This window comes from Bos grunniens, chromosome 9, assembly GCF_055505025.1.
Source record: "Bos grunniens cultivar Pamir isolate PY7600 chromosome 9, Bosgru_T2T1.0, whole genome shotgun sequence".
NCBI classification, from domain to species: domain Eukaryota; kingdom Metazoa; phylum Chordata; class Mammalia; order Artiodactyla; family Bovidae; genus Bos; species Bos grunniens.
Window position 1 is genome coordinate 99,401,962 of NC_141173.1, and position 24,453 is coordinate 99,426,414.

The window sequence follows — 24,453 nt, forward strand, 5'->3', positions numbered from 1 at the left end:
TGCCACTCCCCCTTCCCCCCCTTGGTGTCTATACATTGCTTCTCTGTGTCTGTGTCTCTATTTCTGCTTTGCAAATAGGTTCGTCTGTACCGTTTTTTCCAGATTCCGCATATATGGGTTAGTATGCGATATTTGCTTTTCTCTTTCTGACTTAATTCACTGTGTATGACAGTCTCCAGGTCCATTCACGTCTCTACAAAGGGCACGATGTTGTTCCTTTTCATGGCTGAGTGGTACTCCACTGTGCGTGCGTGCCCCACCTTCTTTATCCGTTCCCCTGCTGATGGACATCTAGGTTGCTTCCATGCCCTGGCTATTGTAAATGGTGCGGCAGTAAACTCTGGGCTGCATGTATCTTGTGGAATTCCGATTTTCTTTGGGTATGTGCCCAGGAGTGAGATTGCTGGGTCATAGGGTAGTTCCACTTTTAGTTTTTAAGGAACTTCCATAATATCTTGTAAGATCATCTGTTGCTGGGTCTGTATCTGAATATCATAGGCTCATGAGACTCTCTCTTCATGTGATTTTGTTTTCTGTGTTCTTTTCCCCTTAAAACTTGCTGTATCAAAATTGTGGAGGATTTCTAAGTATCTAGTGGCACTGTACAGGCATTTTAGAGCTCAACTCACAACTTCCAAACTTAGATTTTGATCATTTTGACCCTCCACTGGTGGACAAAGGGCCCTGTAAAGTACAGGTTCTGATACAGCTGTTCCTCAGAATCATGTAACCCTGGGAGAGAGCTCGCTGTCCGCAGCAACCTGTTGCAGTATTTCAGATTTCACTACTGCTTTCTGTTCTGCTAATGAGTAAAATAGTCCCCGTACCCACAATATTTTAAATTTAATTAACTGATAAAAATTTTTTTGTTTAAAGTTAAAACTGTTGCAAGTGACTTCAATAACATAAAGATATTGGTAATGCTTTGCTTGATATGAAATTATAAATTTTAATTGGGCCACATACATGCAAAGGAGGCATTGCAATAATCTCAGTTTTTTCGTTCCCAGTTCAGTCACTCCAATTTCAAGTCTACTTTTGAAGTAATATAACCATTTTCTGATAAATTGTTCAAGAGTGTCATTTTATAACACACAACCAGAGCGGACAGAATAATACCCTGGAAGATATCTATGTCTAAAATCCCTAGAACATGTGAACATGTTACCCTTCACGGCAAAAGAAGCTCTGCAGATCTGATTGAGGATTGTCCAGCTGGACGCAGTGCAGTTGATCCTTATGAAAGGGCTGCAAGAAGGTCACAGTTAGAGAGAGGGGAGATGACGACGGAAGCTGAGGCTGAGTGATGGGCGAGGAGGACATGAGCCAAGAAACACAGTGAGCTTTTGGAAATTGGAAAAGACAAGGAAACCGATTCTTGGAGAAAGCGTCCTAAACCATTGCAACTCTGCCAACACCATAATTTTAGCTCATAGGACTGCTTTTAGCTCATTTTGGACTTCTGATCTCCAGTTTTAAAAGATAATAAATTTGTGTTGTCTTAAGGCTCTTGACTGTGTGGATCACAATAAACTGTGGAAAATTCTGAAAGAGATGGGAATACCAGACCACCTGACCTGCCTCTTGAGAAATATGTATGCAGGTCAGGAAGCAACAGTTAGAACTGGACATGGAACAACAGACTGGTTCCAAATAGGAAAAGGAGTTCGTCAAGGCTGTATATTGTCACCTTGCTTATTTAACTTCTATGCAGAGTACATCATGACAAACGCTGGGCTGGAAGAAGCACAAGCTGGAATCAAGATTGCTGAAAGAAATATCAATAACCTCAGATATGCAGATAACACCACCCTTATGGCAGAAAGTGAAGAGGAACTAAAAAGCCTCGATGAAGGTAAAAGAGGAGAGTGAAAAAGTTGGCTTAAAGCTCAACATTCAGAAAACAAAGATCATGGCATCCGGTCCCATCACTTCATGGGAAATAAATGGGGAAACAGTGGAAACAGTGTCAGACTTTATTTTTCTGGGCTCCAAAACCACTGCAGATGGTGACTGCAGCCATGAAATTAAAAGACGCTTACTCCTTGGAAGGAGAGTTATGACCAACCTAGATAGCATATTCAAAAGCAGAGACATTACTTTGCCAACAAAGGTCCGTCTAGTCAAGGCTATGGTTTTTCCAGTGGTCATGTATGGATGTGAGAGTTGGACTGTGAAGAAAGCTGAGTGCTGAAGAATTGATGCTTTTGAACTGTGGTGTTGGAGAAGACTCTTGAGAGTCCCTTGGGCTGCAAGGAGATCCAACCAGTCCATTCTGAAGGAGATCAGCCCTGGGATTTCTTTGGAAGGAATGATGCTAAAGCTGAAACTCCAGTACTTTGGCCACCTCATGTGAAGAGTTGACTCATTGGAAAAGACTCTGATGCTAGGAGGAATTGGGGGCAGGAGGAAAAGGGGACGACAGAGGATGAGATGGCTGGATGGCATCACCGAGTCAATGGACGTGAGGCTGAATGAACTCTGGGAGTTGGTGATGGATAGGGAGGCCTGGTGTGCTGCGATTCATGGGGTTGCAAAGAGTTGGACACGACTGAGCGACTGAACTGAACTGAACTGAAGGCTCTAAGTTTGTAGTAAGTTGCTGTAGGAATATAATATACCAACTGTTTTAAGCCAGTATGTCATAGTCTATTTATGTCTAACTTTTTCAAAGTTACTGTCTATAACAGATTTTTTTTTTTTTAATGATCTTATCTACCAGTTATTCTCTCCTTTATCACCAGGGGATGAAGATAGTCTGAGGCAATTGTGGTCAATGCATGCATTTTCATTGCCAGTGATTTGGATTGCATTGCTTAATAAGGAGATTATGAGTTAATTCTAAGAGTGAAAAGGGGAAGTGTTTTCTTTTCTAAGAAAAGTTTATTAGCTATTAAGAAGAGATGAAAGGAAAGCTTACTTTCTCTTTCTACTGGTAAATGTTTTTGTAGCTAGTTGTGATTGCTGGAGCTCCTGTAGCCATTCTGTGATTAGGAGGGGGAGCCAGCCAAACCTTCCACAAAAGCACAGAAGACAACTGGAAACAAGCAGGCTATTTGATGTTAGTGTTGAACCATTTAATTAAACAACCAACTTTGGAGCTGCCCTAATGTGGGACACTTTGATTTATACTGTTGACTAACCCTCGCTGATACAGCTGAGCAAGCATGGTCGGCAAGAGGAAAGTAATTGCAGACAAGAGAAGGTGGAAGGAAAAATAATTACATAGAAGACAGGTGTCAGAAATTTTGTAAAACCAAGAGGAAAATTAATTTTTTTTTAAATTTTAGTTAAATACGTGTGTGTGCTCGGTTGCTTCAGTTGTGTCTGACTCTTTGTGACCCCGTGGACTGTAGCTGCCAGGCTCCTCTGTCCAAGGGGATTCTCCAGGCAAGAATACTAGAGTGGGTTGTCATGCTCTTCTCCAGGGGATCTTCCTAACCCAGGGATCGAACCTGTGTCTCCTGCATCTCCTGCATTGCAGACGGATCCTTTACCCACTGAGCCACCTGGGGTGCTCTTTTGTAAAATAAAGTTTGTTTGTTTATAGACCTGCATATTCCTATTTCTTTCTTGTTATTCTTTTCTATTGTGGTTTATTATAAGATATTGAATGTAGTTCTCTGTGCTATATAATAGGCCCTTGTTTATCCATTCCATATACAACAGTTTGCACCTTGTCGTCCTGACTCCCAGGCCAACCCGCTCATGCCTCTCCTCGCACTTGGCAAGCACACGTCTGTCCGCTATGTCTGCGTGTCTGTTTCCATCCCTCACATGAGTTCATTTGAGTCATATTTCAGATTCCACAAGAAAATGATACCTTGTGGTATTTGTCTGTCTGAGGTACTTCACTCAGTATGATCATCTCTAGGCCCATCCATGTAGCTGCAAATGGCATTATTTCATTATTTTTTATGGCTGAGTACTATTTCATTGTATGTATGTGTCCCTTTTTTTTTTAATCCATCCACCTGTGGATAGATGTTTAGGTTGTTTCCATGTTCCTATTTCTTTGAATAGCCAGTTGGTTTTTACTTCATTTGGAGTGAAGCAGATGAAACCTTATTCTGATGTAAAATAAATAATCAGAATCACATGTGCTTCACTCATATTAAATTCTTCCTGTGCTTTTAGAAGGTCAGAGAGTCAGAGCAGTCAAGAATCAGACTGAATATTTTGTGAATTTTCATGGCCAGTCAAGTTCCATGATATGGGCAGTATATAACATGTGAAAATGTTATGTGAGACATATGTATCTCTGTATGTATAGAATTAGCCAAAATCCTATTAAGATACAGTAAGTCACAACATAAGGTTTCTTATGGCTTGGGACAGCTGATCACACGCTTCTCTTCCCAACTCCACATCGAGCGATTTCAAATTGATAGATCATAATTGGCTGTGGCAGGAGTGTTTACACCACAAAAATCAACAAATACTACTAATCAGAACTCTCTTCTCCAGCAGCCAGTGGTTAATACATTTACCGTGACATTACTGGGAGCAATGAGAGTAAAGACACGGTCTCTACCCTCACTGATCATTCTGAATATTAACTCCTTTTGATGTTAAGCACTGAGCTTGCTTAGTCACTCAGTCGTGTCCAACTCTCTGTGACCCCATGGACTGTAGCCCACCAGGCTCCTCTGCCCCTCGGGTTTTCCAGGCAAGGATACTGGAGTGGGTTGCCATTTCCTTTGATGACACAATTAATATTTTAACTCACGAAATCAATCTGCTCAAAATTGCTGAACTGATGTGCTAAAATTAGTTGCTAATGCTAACAGTATGTTGCGAGACTGAAGGCTTACGTATCTGAAACGTTTTCAAACTTACTTTGTTCAACTTTTTCTTCTCTGCTTCTCATCTCTCACTATTTGGAAGCTGTGTAGACGATCAGGAATTAACTCAAAGGAATTCCTTAGCTCTCTTGTTTTCCGCAGTTCCAGGGCTCAGAGACAGCTGGAATATGACCACACTCTGCGTTGGATCTAACAAACACCGGCATTCTAGAAACTGCCAGGCTGTGTATCGTAGGTCATAACACATAACCCCAGAACGAGGCAGGATCTGACAGACCCAATAATCTGGGCCTTGTTGGACACGTTTCATGAACTGAAAAGTGCAAGAAACTAAATGAAATCAAAGGCCCCTTTCAGTTGAAAAAAAGAACAATGAGCCTAAATAAGTTAGGATTGATGAGTGGGCAATTCAATCACTTTCTGCCTTTGGGCAAGTCATTTTACCATAAATGGAATTCTGGTTCTCACTTGTGAATCAAAAGGGGATTGAAATGAATGATTTAAAGTCATGCAAAATGACACGTTGCTCCCAGATGACTGAATCCGGGAGGTCTGAAAGCAGCAGTTGCTTGACGTATTTTTCAGAAATTCCCAGGAAAACACACTAAAATAGAGAACATTTGATCCAGACCGAGTACGGAGTAAATTAACTAAAAAGAAATTCATTCACTCATTTACCCCTTTTTTCCATCCATCCATCCAGGTCTGTGTGACAGCCCCTGAGATGCGTTAAGTTCTGGTGCAGACATAAAACAGTCATAAAGAGAGAAGACGTAAGGAGAGAGACAAATTGTAAACGAGTGTATGTGTGGGTGTGTGTGTGCGCGCACACGTGCGGCGGAGAACTGAGTGGTGCTGGGAGTAAAATCATGTTTGTAAAAGCACTGTCCTCTTCTTGCTCTGGAGATTCCGTTTTCACGCATGACATTCGGCGGGGAGGGGGAGGAGACGAAGCTGAAACTGATCCTGCCCGCTTGTCTCACTTCCGCCTCTCTCTCTCTCCTTCCCGGGGGGCATCCCCTCGGAGCAGGAGGAATTTCTTGCGGCTTCACAAGAGCGAGGCGCTGTCTGGAACCAGCCCCATATTACCCTTTTATCCTTCCCACAGATGTTCAGGTGGACTCATAGGTGATCTCATGGGGTCCTTGGGCATGGGCCTCCATCCTTTTATCTGCTTTGGAAATTGCCATGGTTGGAACTGGCCCTTGGGCCATGCTTTTGGCATGAATAATGCCTGATGGCTGCTTCCGAAGCTTAGCTGCCGGCTGGATCTCCGAGTTCAACTCATCAACGTTAGTGTTAGTTGCTCAGTTGTGTCCGACTCTGTGCGACCCTCTGGACTGCAGCCCGCCAGGCTCCTCTCTCCATGGCCGGATTCTCCAGGCAGGAATACTGGAGTGGGTTACCATTCCCTTACGCCAGGGGATCTTCCCGACCCAGGAATCGAACCTGCGTCTCTTGTGTCTCCTGCCTTGGCAGGCGGGTTCTTTACCACTAGCTCCACCTGGGAAGCCCTCAGCTCATAAGGGTGCCGCCAGAATTCAGCTGAGTCTGCCTCCCTGTCTCGGTCTTGCAGCCATCACCCCCAGTCTCTGCTGTGACTTGAAACTTCCCTGGGCCATGCCCTGACAGAACAAGCAAACCAGCAAGGCAAGCACAATCCTCTACCAACATACGTCACTAGGATGCCCCTCAACCCCCTCTCAGTGTTTACCGCACACCCATAAGCGCGCACGCACACACAGACACACTCACACACACACAGACACACTCACACACACACGCACACTCAGTTCTCCGTCCTCGGTGGGGGGTTCTGGGACTCTAATGCTGACCCCTTGCTCTCCACCATCCCCTCCTCCACCCCTCCTGCCACCCGTGGGTGCGGGGAACTTCCCTCTTCCTCACACCTGTCAGAAAGGCAACAGACGATCTAGTTCATGTTCTCAAATAGGTAAATGTTTGGGTATACACTCTGAATAATTACTCGTGTAATTATAATATGTGTCTACTGCTGTTACAGGGGAGCTCGGTGATAATAATAATGATTAACATGTACCTGGCGCTCTTCTAGATGATTTGCATGAATGAACTAATGTATTATTTACAAGGCATTTGAAGCCTAGACCAGTGTAATCCCTGCTTTAATGAGGGCACTGAGATGGCTTGCCCAAGGACAGACGAGTAAATTACCAGCAGAAGCAGGAGCAGAAGCAGGACTGAGGCTCCAAAATCTACTTACCTAGGCTCCAAAATAATCTTAACTACTTTCACGCGGACAGGACGCAGCCCTCGTAGGTTTGCATAAAATATAAATAAACATGAAAATGAAAAAGTACCGCAGGCACGCAGTAAGGTAGAACGCGTTCAGCGAAGAGTAAGATACGTGACGTAACTGGAACTCAGGTTGTGAGAGCGAAATGTCAGGGCACGAAGCTCAGAAGGGAGTCTGGGGCCAGACCCCAAAGGGCTGAGTTCACTGCGGTGAAGAGATTAGGATGTACCCTGCACACATCTGGTGAAGGACAGCTTGAAGACAAGTGACATGGACAATGTATTTTTAGAAAGGAGCGTCTGGTAGCACTTTGACGAATGAACAAGGGACAAGCGAGACTGGTATCGGGCAATCATTTGAGAATCTGCTCGTTGATGAATTCTTTCAGCAAAGGTGAGGTGGTCTATACACCAGGAGTTAATATGAAATATTACAGATCAAAAAAAAAAAATGGATTGAACATGGCATCCGGGGCTCACAAGTTAGGGCGCATGACCAAATGTGGACAAGTATACAAGCTTAATAAATACCCTAGTAGAAGCATATACAAAATACTCCGGTGCTGCAAACTCTTAATTCTTTGTCCTGGAGAGGACATGAAAGATTCTCTGACCTGGGTGCCAAGCCAAGTTCCGTGGAAGCTAGAAACGCTTGGAACACGGTTAACATTCCTTTAAGTCTGAATATAAAACTGTGGATCCCATGCACCCAATATACCACAATTTCTTAATAAAAATTAAATATTTTGTGGATTTGCAAACTAGGTATCTTAGCTGACCATGATTGTTGTAAACTGAAAAGGGTCTTCGTGGACTTTGCTTTAGAGTGTTGTTTTTACTCCCAGATGAAAAATCATCCCTGTATTCTGTTGATTTTAAGACTCAGAGGAGACGGAAGATATTAGGCATCAACTGTGAACAAATACAGACCTTGTCCTCAGGGAGCATAGAGATATCTCTGCAGAAACCTTGTTGCAGAGGAAACACGATGGCATAACTAGCTACATAAATGGCCTTGTAAAAGCAACCAGTTCAGGTAAGTGACTCAGTTGGGTCTGACTCTTTGTGATCCCATGGACTGCAGCACGCCACGCTTCCCTGTCCTTCACCATCTCCCAGAGTTTGCTCAAACTCATGTCTGTCGAGTCAGTGATGCCATCCAACCATCTCATCCTGTGTCATCCCCTTCTCTTCCTGCCTTCAAGTAACAATAGGCAATAAGCAGAGTCTAGAGAACCCAGGAATAGAGAGAATAGGTGGAGAAAGGAATTTAGAGATAGAAAGAACAGAATTGCAAAGAACATTCTAAATAGCAGTGCTTGATCTTCTCTGAAGACACTGTCTTCACAGATGTTGGAAGGCAGAGTTCACTGTAGGAAGAGAGATACCAGCTCCCCAAATTGTATGAGAAGAACGAAAATAACCCTTTCACTGGGCGTGGTTTTAAATTTTCTCTGTAACCTTTGCTGAGTTAAAGGAAATGCTCTTTATACCACACACTAAGAAGTTCAGTCTTTCTCACAGCAAAGAAAACATAGTAACATTTTTAGAGCTCTGTTTGGATACTGTGATTTAAGATGTTTGTTTCCAGAATTAGGGCCCCCTTGTACAGAGTGTGTATTTCCCCAGTGTCACTGGTATACAACTGTGAAATGTCAAAATAACTTGACTGTCACTATCACATCTGCTATAAAAGATGGACACTTAGGTGTGTGGCCTAAGGTTATACTCTGAAGCAGAGATTCAACGAGGCAGATAGTATTTTTTCATTAAAAATTTGGCAAAGGTTTCAGCCGACAAATACGAAATCGGGAAGTTTGTGTACAGTTATTTTATATATGTCTTTTGCAGTCTTCCTGTGCGGTGGTGTACATGTTTGCATTCATATGTTATTATGAATATTAGTGTCTTGATAGCAAAGACAGAATTTTCAGCACTGTAAGTTTTTATCCCCTAGATTCATTCTTATACTACTCAAACCCAGAAGGATGGTGTCATTTTCTCTAAAGATACTCTGACCCACTTGGAAGTCCCCCGAATCGCTGGCAGACGTTGATGTGTGCCCGGCTTTAACCTGCAAGCTCTCTGGGCTCAGTGTTCTGTGTCCTTCACAAATGACTTCTGTTCTTCAATCACTTTGAACAAAATGACAGCAGAACCAGAATAGTTTAGGGAAATGTTGGCATACCCAAAAGATATTTTTTTTCCCTTGGACTGCAAGGAGATCAAACCAGTCCAACCTAAAGGAAATCAGTCCTGAATATTCATTGGAAGGACTGATGCTGAAGCTGAAGTTCCAATACTTTGGCCACCTGCTTGGAAGAGCCGACTTACTGGAAAAGACTCTGATGCTGGGAGGGATTGGGGGCAGGAGGAGAAGGGGACGACAGAGGATGAGATGGCTGGATGGCATCACCAACTCAATGGACGTGAGTTTGAGCAAGCTCTGGGAGTTGGTGATGGACAGGGAAGCCTGGCGTGCTGCAGTCCATGGGGTCGCAAAGAGCTGGACACGACTGAGTGACTAAACGGCAATGGCATCTCAGTTAGTTATGATAAACCTGGGAATGGGGTTTCTCTTTACAAATAGTGAAGAAAACCCCAGAGAAGACCAGTAAAGTCACATTTTTAAAGTGATGGAACTCGCCTCGTACGAGTACTGGATTTGGACGCAGATCTGCCTGATTCCAGCTCCATGCTGCTCTCCATGAACGGAGTGTGTCATTACTTTCCCCTTTCAATAAACGGTTAGTATTAAAATATGAATCAAAGGAAACAAGTAGTATTTTTTCTGAACACACTTTCATTTTTTTTCCTACTCACTAACTCCAACGTTCAGCCCAACACTCTTAGCTACTTCAGTGATTCAGTAGATGTTTGTTACTTTTTTTTTAGGTGAAATTTAAGAAATATAAGAACTTCTGAGTATAAAGAACCTTAATATATTTGTAACTTATCCCTGAAGATTATATACATAGCAAAATTATCTGCTGATGTAAGAGACAGCCAATACTGCTATCATAGTAATTTCTTCTTAAAGCTGCTTCACAGCATTAACTTCACCTAAATTAATCCTTTCCGGAGCTCTTTAATTCTCCTTACTTGGTTGAGTGTATTAAGGTTCATAGTAAATTATCTAATCATGGAGAGTTTTTGTAAAATGATTCGATACTCTACGATTGACACCAATGGTAAAAGCCACAAATAATCTGTTTCTAACTCTGTCTCAATTCCTAAGACTGTGCCAGGACTTTCAAGGCATTTCATATATTGCTTGCTTTTCCCAAAATATAATTATTCCCTCTCTACATCTGATAAAAATTATGCTATTTTTACCATTATACAGAAATGTGATAAATGAATCTTTGAAGATGTATCTGAAGGTGTATTTTAATATATATTTTGCTCCTTTTTAATCTACCCTCCTGATGTTAAAAAAAAAAAGCTGTTTAAAAAAATTTAGGAGGTGCGTTTAACTGGGAATTATTTTTTTTTCATTTATTCCACTTCAGAGCATCACTCATTGACTGCTGCGGTTAGGAACACACAAGTCCTGGATAATAAAGGTTAAGTGTGCATAAATTCGAGATCTGCTTACAACTGACCTTTAGCTGTCTTGTTAGCATTTCTGACAGAAACTTGAAATAAGGTTATTCCATAAAATAATTTGATTCTCCAGTCCCAAGTCCAGATTTGTTATTCAGTAATTATTATATTAATAATATCTTCCAGCTAGATAAAACCTTCAGTATTTGTAATAAACAGCAAGCCATCAAGATAGTGAAAATGTGACAGGTCAATGGAAAGAAATATTGGGTTTGGATTCTCACTCTGTCCCTGCTCAGAATGTGGTCCCCAAAGGTCACTGAGCCTCTCAAATCTTCCGCTTCTCACCTTAAGAATAGAAAACTTGCCTTGAGTTTAGGTGTCAAACTTGTAGATTAACTTGAACATAAGTCACCACCGTCGTAAGTTTGTCTGTTCACCCACGAGTATAGTCAGTGTATTCATTTGTTCATGGAAGACCATTCCTGTTTTCCAGTTAGCTTGTCAGTAATCTTTTGTAATTGTCTCCATAAAGTCTTATGGGCTGTTAGTTTTAAATCTCTGCTTGTGCGCTAAGTCATTTCAGTTGTGTCCAACTCTTTGCGACCCTGTAGACTGTATCCTCTGTCCATGGGATTCTCCAGGCAAGAATACTGGCATGGGTTGCCATTTCCTCCTCCAGGGGATCTTCCCAACCCAGGGATCAAATTCGAGTCTCTTACGTCTCCTGCATTGGCAGGTGTTACCTTGAAGGGTTTATTTGCTTCATTTCTTGCTCTTGTGAACATTAAAAATACATACATTTTAATGGCATATAGGGATACGACTATTTTTAGTTTGCTGATCTTTTATGCAGCAATTTTTCTGAACTCTCTTACTAATTATACTTGCTTGTAGATTCTCTGGGTATACTATGTGGATAAGTATAACATCCTCAAACAACGAGACCTTTTTTCCCCACCAGTCTTTATATGTATTTTATTTTCAGCATTAGCTTGAATTTCCAGGACAATGCTGAATAGTGATGATGTTTAACAATCTTGTTTCTTTTCTAAGGGATTCAGTGGACTTTTCCATAATTTAAATATTCCTAAAGTTTCACCATAAAGTAGGATATTTGCTGTAGGTTTTTCCTACAGGGTTTTTATTTTTTATTTTTACTGCAGTAAAATAGTGTTTTTATTTTTTAATGAATGATTTTATCAAGTGTTTTATCTGCATCCATTAAAATGATCTTATTTTTCATCCTTTAAAAATTTAAACATGATGTTGAAATATTCTGATGTTATTGTAACACAGCCAGTTTGGTCATACTTTTTAACATGCTATTGAATTCAATTTGCCTGTTGTTTTATTTTTGATTCAGTGAGATTAGACTGTAGCTATTTGATTCTAGTGGCAAGGTTATGATGGCCTTATATAGTGAGCTGTGTAGTTTTCCTTTATTCTTTATTCTCTAAAGGAGTCTGTATAAATGGGCATTTTTCTGTTCTTTTAAGGTTAAGTAGTCTCATTGTAATTCAATTCTTAACATGCTGTTATTTCTATAAGGATTTTTCCCTTTGATCTATGAGTAATTTAAAAGTGTAAATCTCCAAATATATGGAAGTTAAAAGCTTGGCTGTCTTTTAGTTAATGATTTGTTATTTAATTTTCTTCAAAAAATTTAACACATCACTTTTCACTTTCATTTATTGGAGAAGGAAATGGCAACCCACTCCAGTGTTCTTGCCTGGAGAATCCCAGGGACGGAGGAGCCTGGTGGGCTGCCGTCTGTGGGGTCGCACAGAGTCGGACACGACTGAAGCGACTTAGCAGCAGCAGCAGCAGCAGCAACATAGGTATTTCGGAATTTCTTGAGACTTACTTTATGGCTTAGTGTTCATTTAGTTTTCTAAACTGTCTCAAGTGTGCTTAGTCACTCAGTCCTGTCTAGCTGTTTGTGACCCCATGGACTACACAGTCCACAGAATTCTCCAGGCCAGAATACTGGAGTGGGTAGCTGTTCCCTTCTGCAGGGGATGTTCCCAACCCAGGGATTGAACCCAGGTCTCCCGCACTGCAGGCAGATTCTTTACCAGCTGAGCCACAAGGGAAGCCCGTGCTTGTAAAGAATGTGTTTTATCTAATTATTGAAGGCAAGTTTTTATATTATATATCCTTTAAGTAAACCTGTGTCTAAAATTTATGGTCTAAACTTCATATTGAAAAGTAAATTATGATAACAGAAAAACAGAAAAGGAAAGGTAATAACAGGGGAGCCTTGACATATTAAAATCTATTAAACAATTGTGATAATTAAAATAATATTGGTTCATGAATAAAAATTAAAAAAAGATCAGTGCAATAGAATAGAAAGTCAAGAAGTAAATAAATATGGTGGAACAACTAGGTGGCCACTGGAAAAAAGTTGCCACTGGAAGCATACTTCACACCATACCAAGAAAAGTTACAAATGCTTTGATGACTTAAATATAAGGGAAAAAAATCATAAAGTACTATAAACAATTATAAATTATCTTTTCTAATTGTTTCTATTCTTTCTGCTACGGAATGGAGGAAAACTTTTCTAATGATGACTCAAACTTCAGAATCCATAAAAAAATTAATAAATTCTAAAACAAAAAAGTCTTCAAAAAATTGAAACTCCTATCATACATAAAGGATAAATCCCCATAATATAAACGAGCTCCTAAAGAAAAAGTTCAATGTAAGCTTTAAAAAAAAAATGGCCAACAATGTGAAAGTACAATTCACATAAAATGACATAAAAATGATTTTCAAAAATATCTTTAAAATGTGATTATTCTCACAGTAGAAGAAATACAGGTTAAAATAACAGAAAAATAACATTTACCTATTTGTTGTTGTTATTCAGTCACTAAGTCATGTCTGACTCTTTGCAACCCCATGAACTGCAGCATGCCAGGGTTCCCTGTCCTTCACTATCTCCCGAGTTTGCTCAAACTCATGTCAGTTGATTTGCTGATGCCATCCAACCATCTCATTGTCTGTCACCCCCTTCTCCTGCTGCCCTCAATCTTTCCCAGCATCAGGGGCTTTTCCAGTGAGTTGGTTCTTCTCATCAGGTGGCCAAAGTATTGGAGCTTCAGCTTCAGCATCAGTCCTTCCAATGAATCTTTAGTACTGATCTCCTTTAGGATGGACTGATTGGATCTCCTTGCAGTCCAAGGGACTCTCAAGAGTCTTCTCCAACACCACAGTTCAAAAGCATCAATTCTTCAGCACTCAACCTTCTTTATTTTGCCTATAATACTGTCAAAAATCAAAGTTTGTTGACTTTCTCTTTGGATAGGCAATGAAGAAACAGGGAATATAATTTAGTATCATCCCTATGAAGCACCACTTGGCAAAATACATAAATACTGCAAATACAGTTTCTCTTCCAGGAATTTCTCCTGTATCACACTTATTATATGTTTTACTGTACCTTTATTTTCCATCTTTTTCTGACATTATATTTTGAGTATACCTCTTATAAACAAATTTGTAGCTGAAGTATATTTTCCCTCTCTTTAGAATCTTTTAACTAGAGAATGTAATCTGTTTACATTTACTATGATTATTTATCTACTTGGATTCATCCCACATATTTTCTTCTCTTCATGTTTTCTCGTGGAGGCAGCTGGGATGTTCAGTCAGCCTTCTGTAATGTTAATAGAGCTTTATGCTAAAGCTGAAACTCCAGTACTTTGGCCACCTCATGTGAAGAGTTGACTCATTGGAAAAGACCCTGATGCTGGGAGGGATTGGGGGCAGGAGGAGAAGGGGACGCCAGAGGATGAGATGGCTGGATGGCATCACTGACTCGATGGACATGAGTCTGAGTGAACTCCAGGAGTTGGTGATGGACAGGGAGGCCTGGCGTGCTGCGATTCATGGGGTCGCAAAGAGTCGGACACGACTGAGTGACTGAACTGAACTGAACTGATGCTCTTGCTTTTGAAAGTTAATTTTATTTCTATTCTTTCCATGTGTATCTTTGCACTTTAATATGCTGAATTAAGTCTAAGGTTAATCATTTTATCCTCATCCCTGTCAATGCAAAGGCCTTACTCTGAGGCAGGTCACTTTTCTCTCATCATCTTTATTTCTCCCTCCTAGTGTCTGCAGATCCACCTTTAAATCACTGTAATTAATGATTTTTGTATTTTTATAGTCAGTGTTTATTTAGTCTTGTCAGTGTTTTTTAAAAATGTACACTATTATCTCTTCCATCTCTTCTTTGTCCTCAGTTCACTCCAGTGTTTAATAAATTCTATCCTTTGGTTGAAGGGATAACCCTTGGGTTAAAATAACAGCAACAACAAAATCCAAACAAACAACAACAAACCTTTCGGTCTGTGTCTTGGCCAAATACATTTAATTTGGTTTTATTTTTAAATGGTGATTTAGCTGAGTACTGTGTTCAAGATTAACAATTACTGAAACCTTTCAGCACATTGAAACATTCTTACTCTGCCTCTTGGCTTCTATTTCATTAGTAAGACATGTAAGTTAAGTCTAATTTCAGTCCTTTATCTATGATCTGCCTTTTTTTACCCTGCCTCCTGGCCTCTATTTTATTAGTTAGACATGTAATTTAAGTCTAATTTCAGTCCTTTATCTATAATCTGCCTTTTGTTTCTAGGTGCTTTTAAATCTTTTCCTTGACTTTGGAGTTTTATAGTTTTTATCAAAAAGGTGTCTAGACATGCATGTTCCATCTGAAAATTCACACTTTTATTTGATTTTGAATGAGTCTCCACCATTATGGCTCCAAACCCCCCTTTCTCCATACTCCATCCTCTGAAGTCCCATGAGTCAAATGTGGGAGCATCTTGAGTTGGGATTTATCTGTACCTTTTCCATTGCCTCACCCCTGTGCTAATTCTGTGTTGGCCCCTCAGTTCTGTGATCCAGACCCCTATTCTCTTTTAATCTGGAACCAGTCTATTCTTCAAACTGCTATTGAATTTTAAGGTTAATGATAGTATATATTTTCTGTTAAGCAAATATTAACACTTCCGCAATTTGCTTTTATCTGAGCCCAGAAGTTTCCTTTCCATGGTCTGAAAACATTTTTTTCCCCCTTAATTCCTTGACTTCTTTGGTTAATTGCTTAATTCCTTTGGGTTTCTGTTTCTCAAGTGAAGTTTTTCCCAGCAAGAGCTTTGTCAAACATTAAACTTCTTATTTCCACAAATTTGTGGAAAGAGTTTCTGGTCCGCTTTTCACAAGTGAGACAGCACTTAAAGGGTTCCAGTGAGTGCAGGAGTTTCAGCCTAACTCCCTTCTCTTGCCAAATGCTCTCTTTTCCTAACTCTTGAGATTTTAAAAGCTCATTCTCAGTCTTATGATGTGATCTGTGTCTGATACAACCTAGGGTCGGACACTATCATCTCTGTGACTCTGGTTTTTGTCTTTAGCATCTGAGGGTTTCCTAACTTCAACTTCAAATACAACACATTTTGGGTTTTTTTAGACTTTATAACAGTGTAGGGATCCACATTATCCATCCTGTGTGAAATTTCCTTTTTAACACTAAAGAACATTTTTCACGTTAAAAGTCTTACTTTTTTAATCATGTACTAATACAGGATTTTAGCTATATATTTGGTATCATTGAGAAAATGTAGTGAAAGCATTAGTCACTCAGCTGTCTCTGACTCTTTGTGACCCCATGGACTGTAGACTGCCAACTCCTCCATCCGTGGGATTCTCCAGGCAGGAATAGTGGAGTGGTTGCCATTGCTTTCTCCAGGAGATCTTCCCAACCCAGAGATCGAACCCAGCTTCTGCATTGCAGGCGGATTCTTTACCATCTGAGCCACCAGGGGTTCTTCGTCACAAACACATCCACACACATTTGAAAAAGAGAAGTGCGTCTGAGTTTGAAACATGTTATGTCTATCATCTGTGTTAGTTGCTCAGTCATGTCGAACTCTTTGTGACCCCATGGACTGTAGCCCGCCTGGCCCCTCTGTCCATGGGATTCTCCAGGCAAGAAGACTGGAGTGGGTTGCCATTTACTTCTCCAATATCGTCTGTAAACAATGCTTATTTGTAAGATCTCTTGTAGCAGTTTAACAGTTTGCCTTTAGGCTTGAAAATAGTAAGGTAAATCTTTATGTTAGAAATGTCATAAGAAGTCTAGATGAGGTCATAATACATTAATAGATAAGTACACCTTTTCAGATTTTTGTGATTCTAAGCAAGATTCTCGGTTATTACCATAGGACTCGTAATAACAGATACTATTAATGATACTTCATTTGCTAATTGAAGCAAGGGTATGGAAAGTGTAAGAGTAAGTTTTTGATTTGAGTTTTTTTTTTTTTTAATGAGACTCATGACCTCATTGGTTTTCTGATCTTTCAGTGCAGCATTACTTCCTTGCATATTTGTTATGAAGATAAAAAAGAAAAGCATATTTGATAGCAGAGGTGAAGTTAGAATTGTAGTGCTTTTGACTAAAGGTCACTGTAAGATTTAGGGATCAACTTGTAGGTTCTATGTGATCTTTAAAAAGTTATAAAACATGAATTTAAAAGAGAGAAATTCTGTGAGTAAAATACTTGATATTTCTAGACTTAATATCCAAGCTGTCATCAATCAATATTTTACCATGAAATTTTATCTGATATGTTCAAAACAGCCCTTGTTCTTTGTCTCATTTCAAACAGTTTTCTTTGAATTCTAGAGTTCTTGAATAAACTTTCAAGAAAAATTCCCAAATTTTATAGTAGTTTGAAAGTTACTATTTTTACAGTAATAGTAAAGAAACATAAATTATAATTTATCTGTTATGAAGAAGTTATCTTAAAAGAAAACTAATTTATATAACTGAAAAAGGTTTACCGCTTCATGAATGATAAAAATTATCTTTTGTAAGTTTAAATGAATAAAAGAAGCCAGCAATTTAAAAGACCTCTAAAGGATAGTAGTTGTCATGTGGCAAATATACATGCAAAGATATATAAGAGATCTACTAATTTATGTCTAGTTTGTTTTAATCTTGCATTATTCTCAATATCTAGATATTTTAGAAAGAAGATCTTGTGTTGTTCCAACATATTAATTATAGAGCCACATTAATATGTTTGTTTCTGATGATACTGTGAAAAACAGAAACTTTTCCTTCTTAAGTTTTAAAGGTAAACAGAACAGCATATTATTAAACCCTAAATGATTTCTAGTGAAATGAGAAGCAGCGAGAACCCTGTGCTGATTGTCTATTAAAATACTCACAAAGTTGCTGAAATAGAAATAATCGCTGCAGTCTTAATGGAGGAAACCTGGCATTTTATTTGTAGGATACCTAAGGGTATAGAAATGTACGTGCTTCCTCGCATCACAGGGTCAGCGGTGGACACCAGCGCCTCCGTGCACTCTGCCGTGGTTCCCACCCTCAGCTCCAGATATAGTCATTCATCATCTAGCCTTTGTTCCGCAGCTGAGTATGCTTCTCAAAGAGTTAACCCAGAGGACAGATTCAAAAGGTCAGAATTAAAATTCAAACACTTGCTTACTGAGTATTCACCTATTATGTGCCAAACACCCTTCTAGGCAATGACAAGCCCCCCACACAACGGAACTTAAGAAACTGCTATGAATAAATGATAAAAGCCACAAAAAAAAATCAAGCAGAGCAGTAGGCAGTGGTAAGAGGGCCTCGGTGAACTGAAATCTGGATGAAAGGGAGTGGTCAGCGACTGAGAGGTCTGGAAAGGAAGGGAAGGGTGCATTCAGAGAGTGTCTCTAGGAGGAAGGAGAGGGGAAAGAAAGGCATCATCTGTCCAGGGAACAGAGCTGCAGAAGGGCGGTGTGGAGGGACGGGAACAACCGGTCAGGGAGGCCCTGGCGGCGCCTCGGTCAGGACTACAGCAGGTCAAGACCCACATGTGCAGAGAAAGGAAGCAGGAAGGAAAAGCCCAAAGAGAAGATTAATTAGAGGCTGTTGCAGTAATCCAGGTAAGGAAGGTTGGTGGCTTAGGCTAAGCGGGTAGTAAATAAAACAGTGGAGAAGTGAGTGAACTAAGCATCTGTTTGGAGATAGAATCAATCTACCTTCTGATGGATTGGATGCAGAATTTGAAGGAAGGAAATCAAGGATGAACCCCAGTGATAAGGGCACGCTGTCAGGAGGCCTGGGGAAGGCATCGTCACGAGATCAACTGTGCCATGCTGATGAGAGCCGCAAAGGGACCGGAGCACTGGGCAGAGTGAAGGTCACCAGGGACCTGGGTAAAAGTAAGAGCAGCGAAGCCGTAGGGAAGTGGGTTGAAGCGAGAAGGAGAGTAAAGAAGCACAGACACCTTTATTGTGGAAAACAGTGTGACGGTTGTGTGGTAATGAGAAGGAACTCTTCGGATAAAAAGAAAAATACAGTAGAGCCAAGTCAGATACATCATTTCAAACCAAAAGAAATACACAGAGTTCCTGATTGCAAATGGAATGTAAGAATGTTTCCTAAGGCCTAGGCCAAATTCATCGACTGCAACAATGTTCTAATGATAAAGAAGAAACCTTAGAAGATATGTAAACAGGAAAGAAAGTTATGTGTAAAAAATCACCCTGTGGCAAGTAGCAACATGTCTAGAGTTTTAAGAAGTTTCCCTCCTCAAAACAGGATGGCAAGTTGTTATTGCATTATTAAGACAATAGATCTTAGTGAAATAGACAGGCCAAATAATTGATAAACAGGCCAGAAGAAGAACTTCCAAGAGGAGAATTTCTGATATGAAGGTACTGCTGGGATCAATGTGCTCAAAGTGAAGTCGCTCAGTCGTGTCCGACTCTTTGCGACCCCAGGGACTGTAGCCCGCCAGGTTCCTCTGTCCATGGGATTTTTCAGGCAAGAATACTAGAGTGGGGTGCCATTGCCTTCTCCAGGGGATGTTCCCGACCCAGGGATCGAACCCGGGTCTCCCACATTGCAGGCAGACTCTGTACCATCCGTGCTAGGAGGAGTTAAAGACGTGGAGATCATCATTTTCTTCCTCAATCTCTCTCAGCCTTTCACTCAGGGTTGCTGTCTTTCAGATGCTCTCTTTTCTTTTCTTTCCCTATCCCTTCTCCCTTTGCTTTTCTTTCTTTTTTAAAACTTTCGAAATCATGTGCATCTTTGAAATTTGTCATTTGAATATGCAATGTAAAACAGGAGAGGAAAAAAACAAATGCAGCTATGAGGTACTTAGAAAAGATACTCTTAAAATACAGGGAATTCTTCTCATCGCTCTGCTGCAGCTTGATGGTGACTTAAATGGGAAGGAAATCCAAAAAAGAAGGGATACATGTATACGTATGGCAGATTCACTTTGCTGGCGTATTCAGTAGAAACTACACAGCGTGCTGAAGCAACTGGGCTCCAATAAAAAATCTAAATAGAATAAAAATAAAAGCTTATCATCAACCCCCATATATATATAATATATATTTATATATAATGCTACATGTTATATAAGTATAATATCACAGGAGGAAGAAAGTAAAAGGATAGAAAAAGGTATAGTAGATAAACTAGCAATAGCAAAATTATTATTTAATTAGACTAAGACAAACTGCATTAATAATGATAAAGAAGACAGAGACAAGAGGATAAAGGGAGATTATAATAATGCTGAACTTTGATACACAAAGCCCAAGAAGTAGTATCATGTCCTGCAGCCAGCCTGCTCGCGTTTGGATCCCACTTCTATCGCTAACTAGCTGCAAACCTTAGGCAAGTTATTAAGCCTCTCTGTGCCTCAGTTTCCTCGTATTGAAAATTGAGATGCCAATCCCACCTACCTCATACAGCTGTTGGTCCTCCCAGCCAGCTCAGTGGTAAAAAATTGACCCTCAGTGTAGGAGACGTGGGAGACAAGTTCGGTCCCTGGGTCAGGCAGATCCCCTGGAGGAGGAAATGGCTACTCACTCCAGTATTCTTGCCTTGAGAATCCCATGGACAGAGGAGCCTGGAGGGCTACAGTCCAGGGGATCGCAAAGAGACGTGACTGAGAGACAGAGCATGTTATGAGGATTAAGTGAACTAATACACGTAAGTATTCACAGTAGTTTCTGGTACCATAAAATGACATTTTTATTGGTGCTATTGTTGATGTTGGAGTCGTTGCTCCAAATCATACCAAAAAAAAAAAAAAATCAACAAAATTCCAAGGAAAAATGGGCATGTCAGTTATCTTAGTAGGGTATTTTTAACTCACTTCAATAAGATAAATACATTTTTTAAATGTTAGAGAAAGCTGTAACATAGATGCAATGAAATATTTATACAGGCTATTTTATGTTTAAAGACATCACACACCAAAATGTAAATAAAACAGTCCATATAACGAAACTACAAAATTGAAAGGAAAAAGTAAGTGAAAAGTAACATTCAGAGATCAAAAATTAAGATGACAGACATTAACCAGACATATTAAAATACAAAGTCTTAGCTCATACTAAAGTACAAAATGTAATGATTTGCTCCTTTATAAGAGATATGTAAAAAGCAACAATGGGGTTTAAAAAGACTTAGCAAAAAATTAAAAAAATATAGTACAGGTGACACATTATAAAATTAGGTTACAAGGTAAAACTGTAGACAACAACACTGTACTTTTTGGAGCTGAATGATGCATTGATTTTTTTTAATTGTGAAAAACAGCACTCTAAAATATTTTCAAATACACAAAAATCCTTGAGAAGTTTAGTATTAAATACAAACTTCATTAACTTTGACTATGAATAAAGCAAATTTTACAATCTTCCAAGCAATACCAAGTAAAATTTACATCTGTATATACCTCCATTTAGGATTTATTTTCCAAGCCCTACTTCCAAAAGGACATGAACATTCAAATCTTGAGTGCTTACTTCCTTGGTTAGGCGGGTAATTCACGAGCAGTCTGGAGACAGACCTCCCACTTGGGAAATTTGAGAACTTTTGATTCACCCAGACTCAGGTAAGCACTCAGAAGTGTGGAGGAGTTATTATCTGTTATTCACACCAGGGGCAGTCAGGATAGACACTCCAGAATTCTGGGCAAGAACTGGAGGCTCTGAAAACTTCCTAACGTAAAAGGGTTTCTCTGAGGTCCTGATGGAATCCTCACTTACTTACAGTGATAATTGGAAGCTGGGTGCTTTCATAAGGACTTGGAAACTGGGGAAATTTGCACCTCTTCGTGGGAACACTGCATCCTTTGCCTGTAGGTGTGTTATACCCACAATCCTAGTCTATTGGCGTCTGTCCATCCGTGATCTCACCACCCCGTCTGTCACCTGCGGTACTAAGTCGGGTCATGGATACGCCACGCAGTAGATCAAATCTACGCGTGAACGGCTCCCAGCGCACCATCTCTTTTCTCTCTTCTGGAACTTTTGTTCCCGTTCCTTTTGGTGCTTGATACAACTGCAAAGGTCTGGACAGGAGGTCATGTAGACATTATTGAGAGTGAAGTATATAGAGGTGGAAAAGAGATATATCTCTGCCCCCAGAAGAAACAGAGGGGAGATTTGGAATATTTTAATTTCCATGTGTCAGTGGTCTATTTAAGTTCAGCCCCATGTCTGTCTTGCCCATTTTTTCTCAAAGGCCCCAACATTCTTCTTGACATCCAGCTCCAGGAGACGTCCATGGGATCATATTTTACCCCTCACTTTCATATTTTCCAGGTCCTGAAAAGACATATCTCATAAGATATATTAATGTGCAATTAGATTCTTGTTTTTAGAAATTCAGATGCTAATCTTTCTTCTCAGCTGTTTTTTTCCCCCATTTTAAATCTTTTCAGTATATATACCATGGACTTCTTGAACCCCTTTTCAGTATTGCCTTTGTGCCAAATGGTGAAAAAAAATTAACCTAGGACCCCCCTCCCCCGCAAAATACTAAAATGCTCCCAATGTAGATGATGATTTTAATCTGGTAAGATTTAAATAGCGATGATTTTAACCTCATTTCTAGATTACAGACAGGGCAGCATACTTCCAGTCATTAGATGAGCTGGTTAAGAAAACCTTCCTGAAGTTCTGACGACCTTACTTCTCCTAAGTTGGTGACAGCTTCTCAGCTGGCCCAGCCACGCTTTGCCTGACTTTTGTTTTCACATGACATTTTTTTTTTCTCTCTCTCTCTCCTTTCAGGTAGAAATTGAGAAGCTGGATTACCATCATTATCTGCCTCTGTTTTTTGATGGGCTCTGTGAAATGACATTTCCCTATGAGTTTTTCGCTCGGCAAGGAATCCACGACATGCTGGAACACGGGGGGAACAAGATTCTTCCTGTCATCCCACAGCTCATTATCCCGATAAAAAGTAAGTGAACAGGTGAAAAAAAGTATCACTCAGTTTATATGCTGCCAGTTACTGACAACTCGCTAATTAAGCAATAAAACCCAACAGACTGAGGTTTATCCCCAGGTTTTGCAGGAATTTTTATAAGGTGACTTTTGGGGCCAGAAACTCCAGATCTCCTAACGTGTCCCATCAGGGCTCCTCAAGTCCCAGTGGCCAGGCCCGGCCCCCGAAGGCTCCCAGACTCTGCCTGCCCCTCGGCTGCCGACCTGCCCGACTGCGGATGCTCCAGCTTTTGGCAGTGCTGCTGAGTGAAAGCAGGGGTCGGTGCCCCTGAGCAGCTCAGGGACAGAGGAAAGCCCACCCCTGCCCAGCCAGGGTCGCCCCAGGCATTTCACCCACTGGATCTGGGCCTGGCCGCCCCATGGCACATGGAATGAGCAAGTCCGTGCTTCCCCACCCCTAGTTTCACTCACTCGAGGCTCCAAGATGGACCACTGCCCAGGGTGATGGGCAGGACGCCCATCTGCCCTGCCTGGATACAGGGCACCTCCAACCCCCTCACCATCTCAGGGGTAAGTCTTGCCGTGTGGTTTGACAGAAACAAGAACAAAATAGTTCAGGATGGGGTCGTTTATTTCCCACAGTCTGGATTACTTAATCTGATCCATGGCCACTGTTTTATTGATTTCACTAAAGTGGCATTAGAATTCCCTATTTTGGGGCAGTGCTTCCATCACTGCTTAAATCAAGTCAGCTTAAAAACTTGCTCTCGTGTCTTTCTCTAAGAGATCCGTGACTGACCACTCCCAATTTCCACCAAGACATAGAAAGTGAAGCCAAACAAGAGGGCAGTGCGGCCTGCTGTGGACGCAGTGTGGACGGAAAAACCACTCTCCAAAAGAAAGTGTTAATCACTCTGTTGCATCTGACTCTTTGCAGCCCCATGGACTGTAACCTGCCAGGCTCCTCTGTCCATGGGATTCTTCAGGCAAGAATACTGGAGTGGGTTGCCATTCCCTTCTCCAGGGGATCTTCCCAGTCCAGGGATTGAATCCAGTCTCCCACATTGCAGGCAGATTCTTTACTGTCTGAGCCAACTTTATTAAAAACCAATTTTCGTTTCCACCCATGCATCAGCTGAGTGAAGGGGCTGATCTTTAAAGGCCTTCTGGAAGGATATATAATCCTGAGTTATATTGAAACCTTTTCCAGAAGTGATTTATTCTTTCCAACAAGTCATGATTTTTAAATATGTTAAATCCTAGTTGAAATGCTTCATCTTCTAAAAATGATGTACCAGTTTTATTGATAAACACAAAAGGCCCAGAACATTCTACCCAGGAACTATCTTGAAAGTACATTATCCTTTTCTCCTGCACCCATCAGAACGGCCGCAATTTCCAAAATCTGTTCTTTCTTGACAATAAACTGTTCACGTTGGGATCTCTGCCTCCTCAGCAGTCTCCTCCTTGTAGCCCTGATGAAAACGCTGAAGGGCAGAAAGAGAGTTTCTAAGTAATACTTTGATTATACCATTTA

The 24,453-nt window shown here is 40.6% G+C and overlaps 1 protein-coding gene across 4 annotated transcripts in view; it reads left to right on the forward strand.

Annotated features, from left to right (window-relative positions):
- The window catches only part of PACRG (parkin coregulated), a 531,317-nt gene that overhangs the window by 243,870 nt on the left and 262,994 nt on the right, over nt 1-24,453 (forward strand). For all 4 annotated transcript variants that reach the window (XM_086318664.1, XM_086318663.1, XM_086318665.1 and 1 more), the window contains one exon: nt 22,761-22,932. In XM_086318664.1, the coding sequence (XP_086174790.1) occupies nt 22,761-22,932 (172 nt within the window). The remainder of the gene's footprint in view (nt 1-22,760; nt 22,933-24,453) is intronic.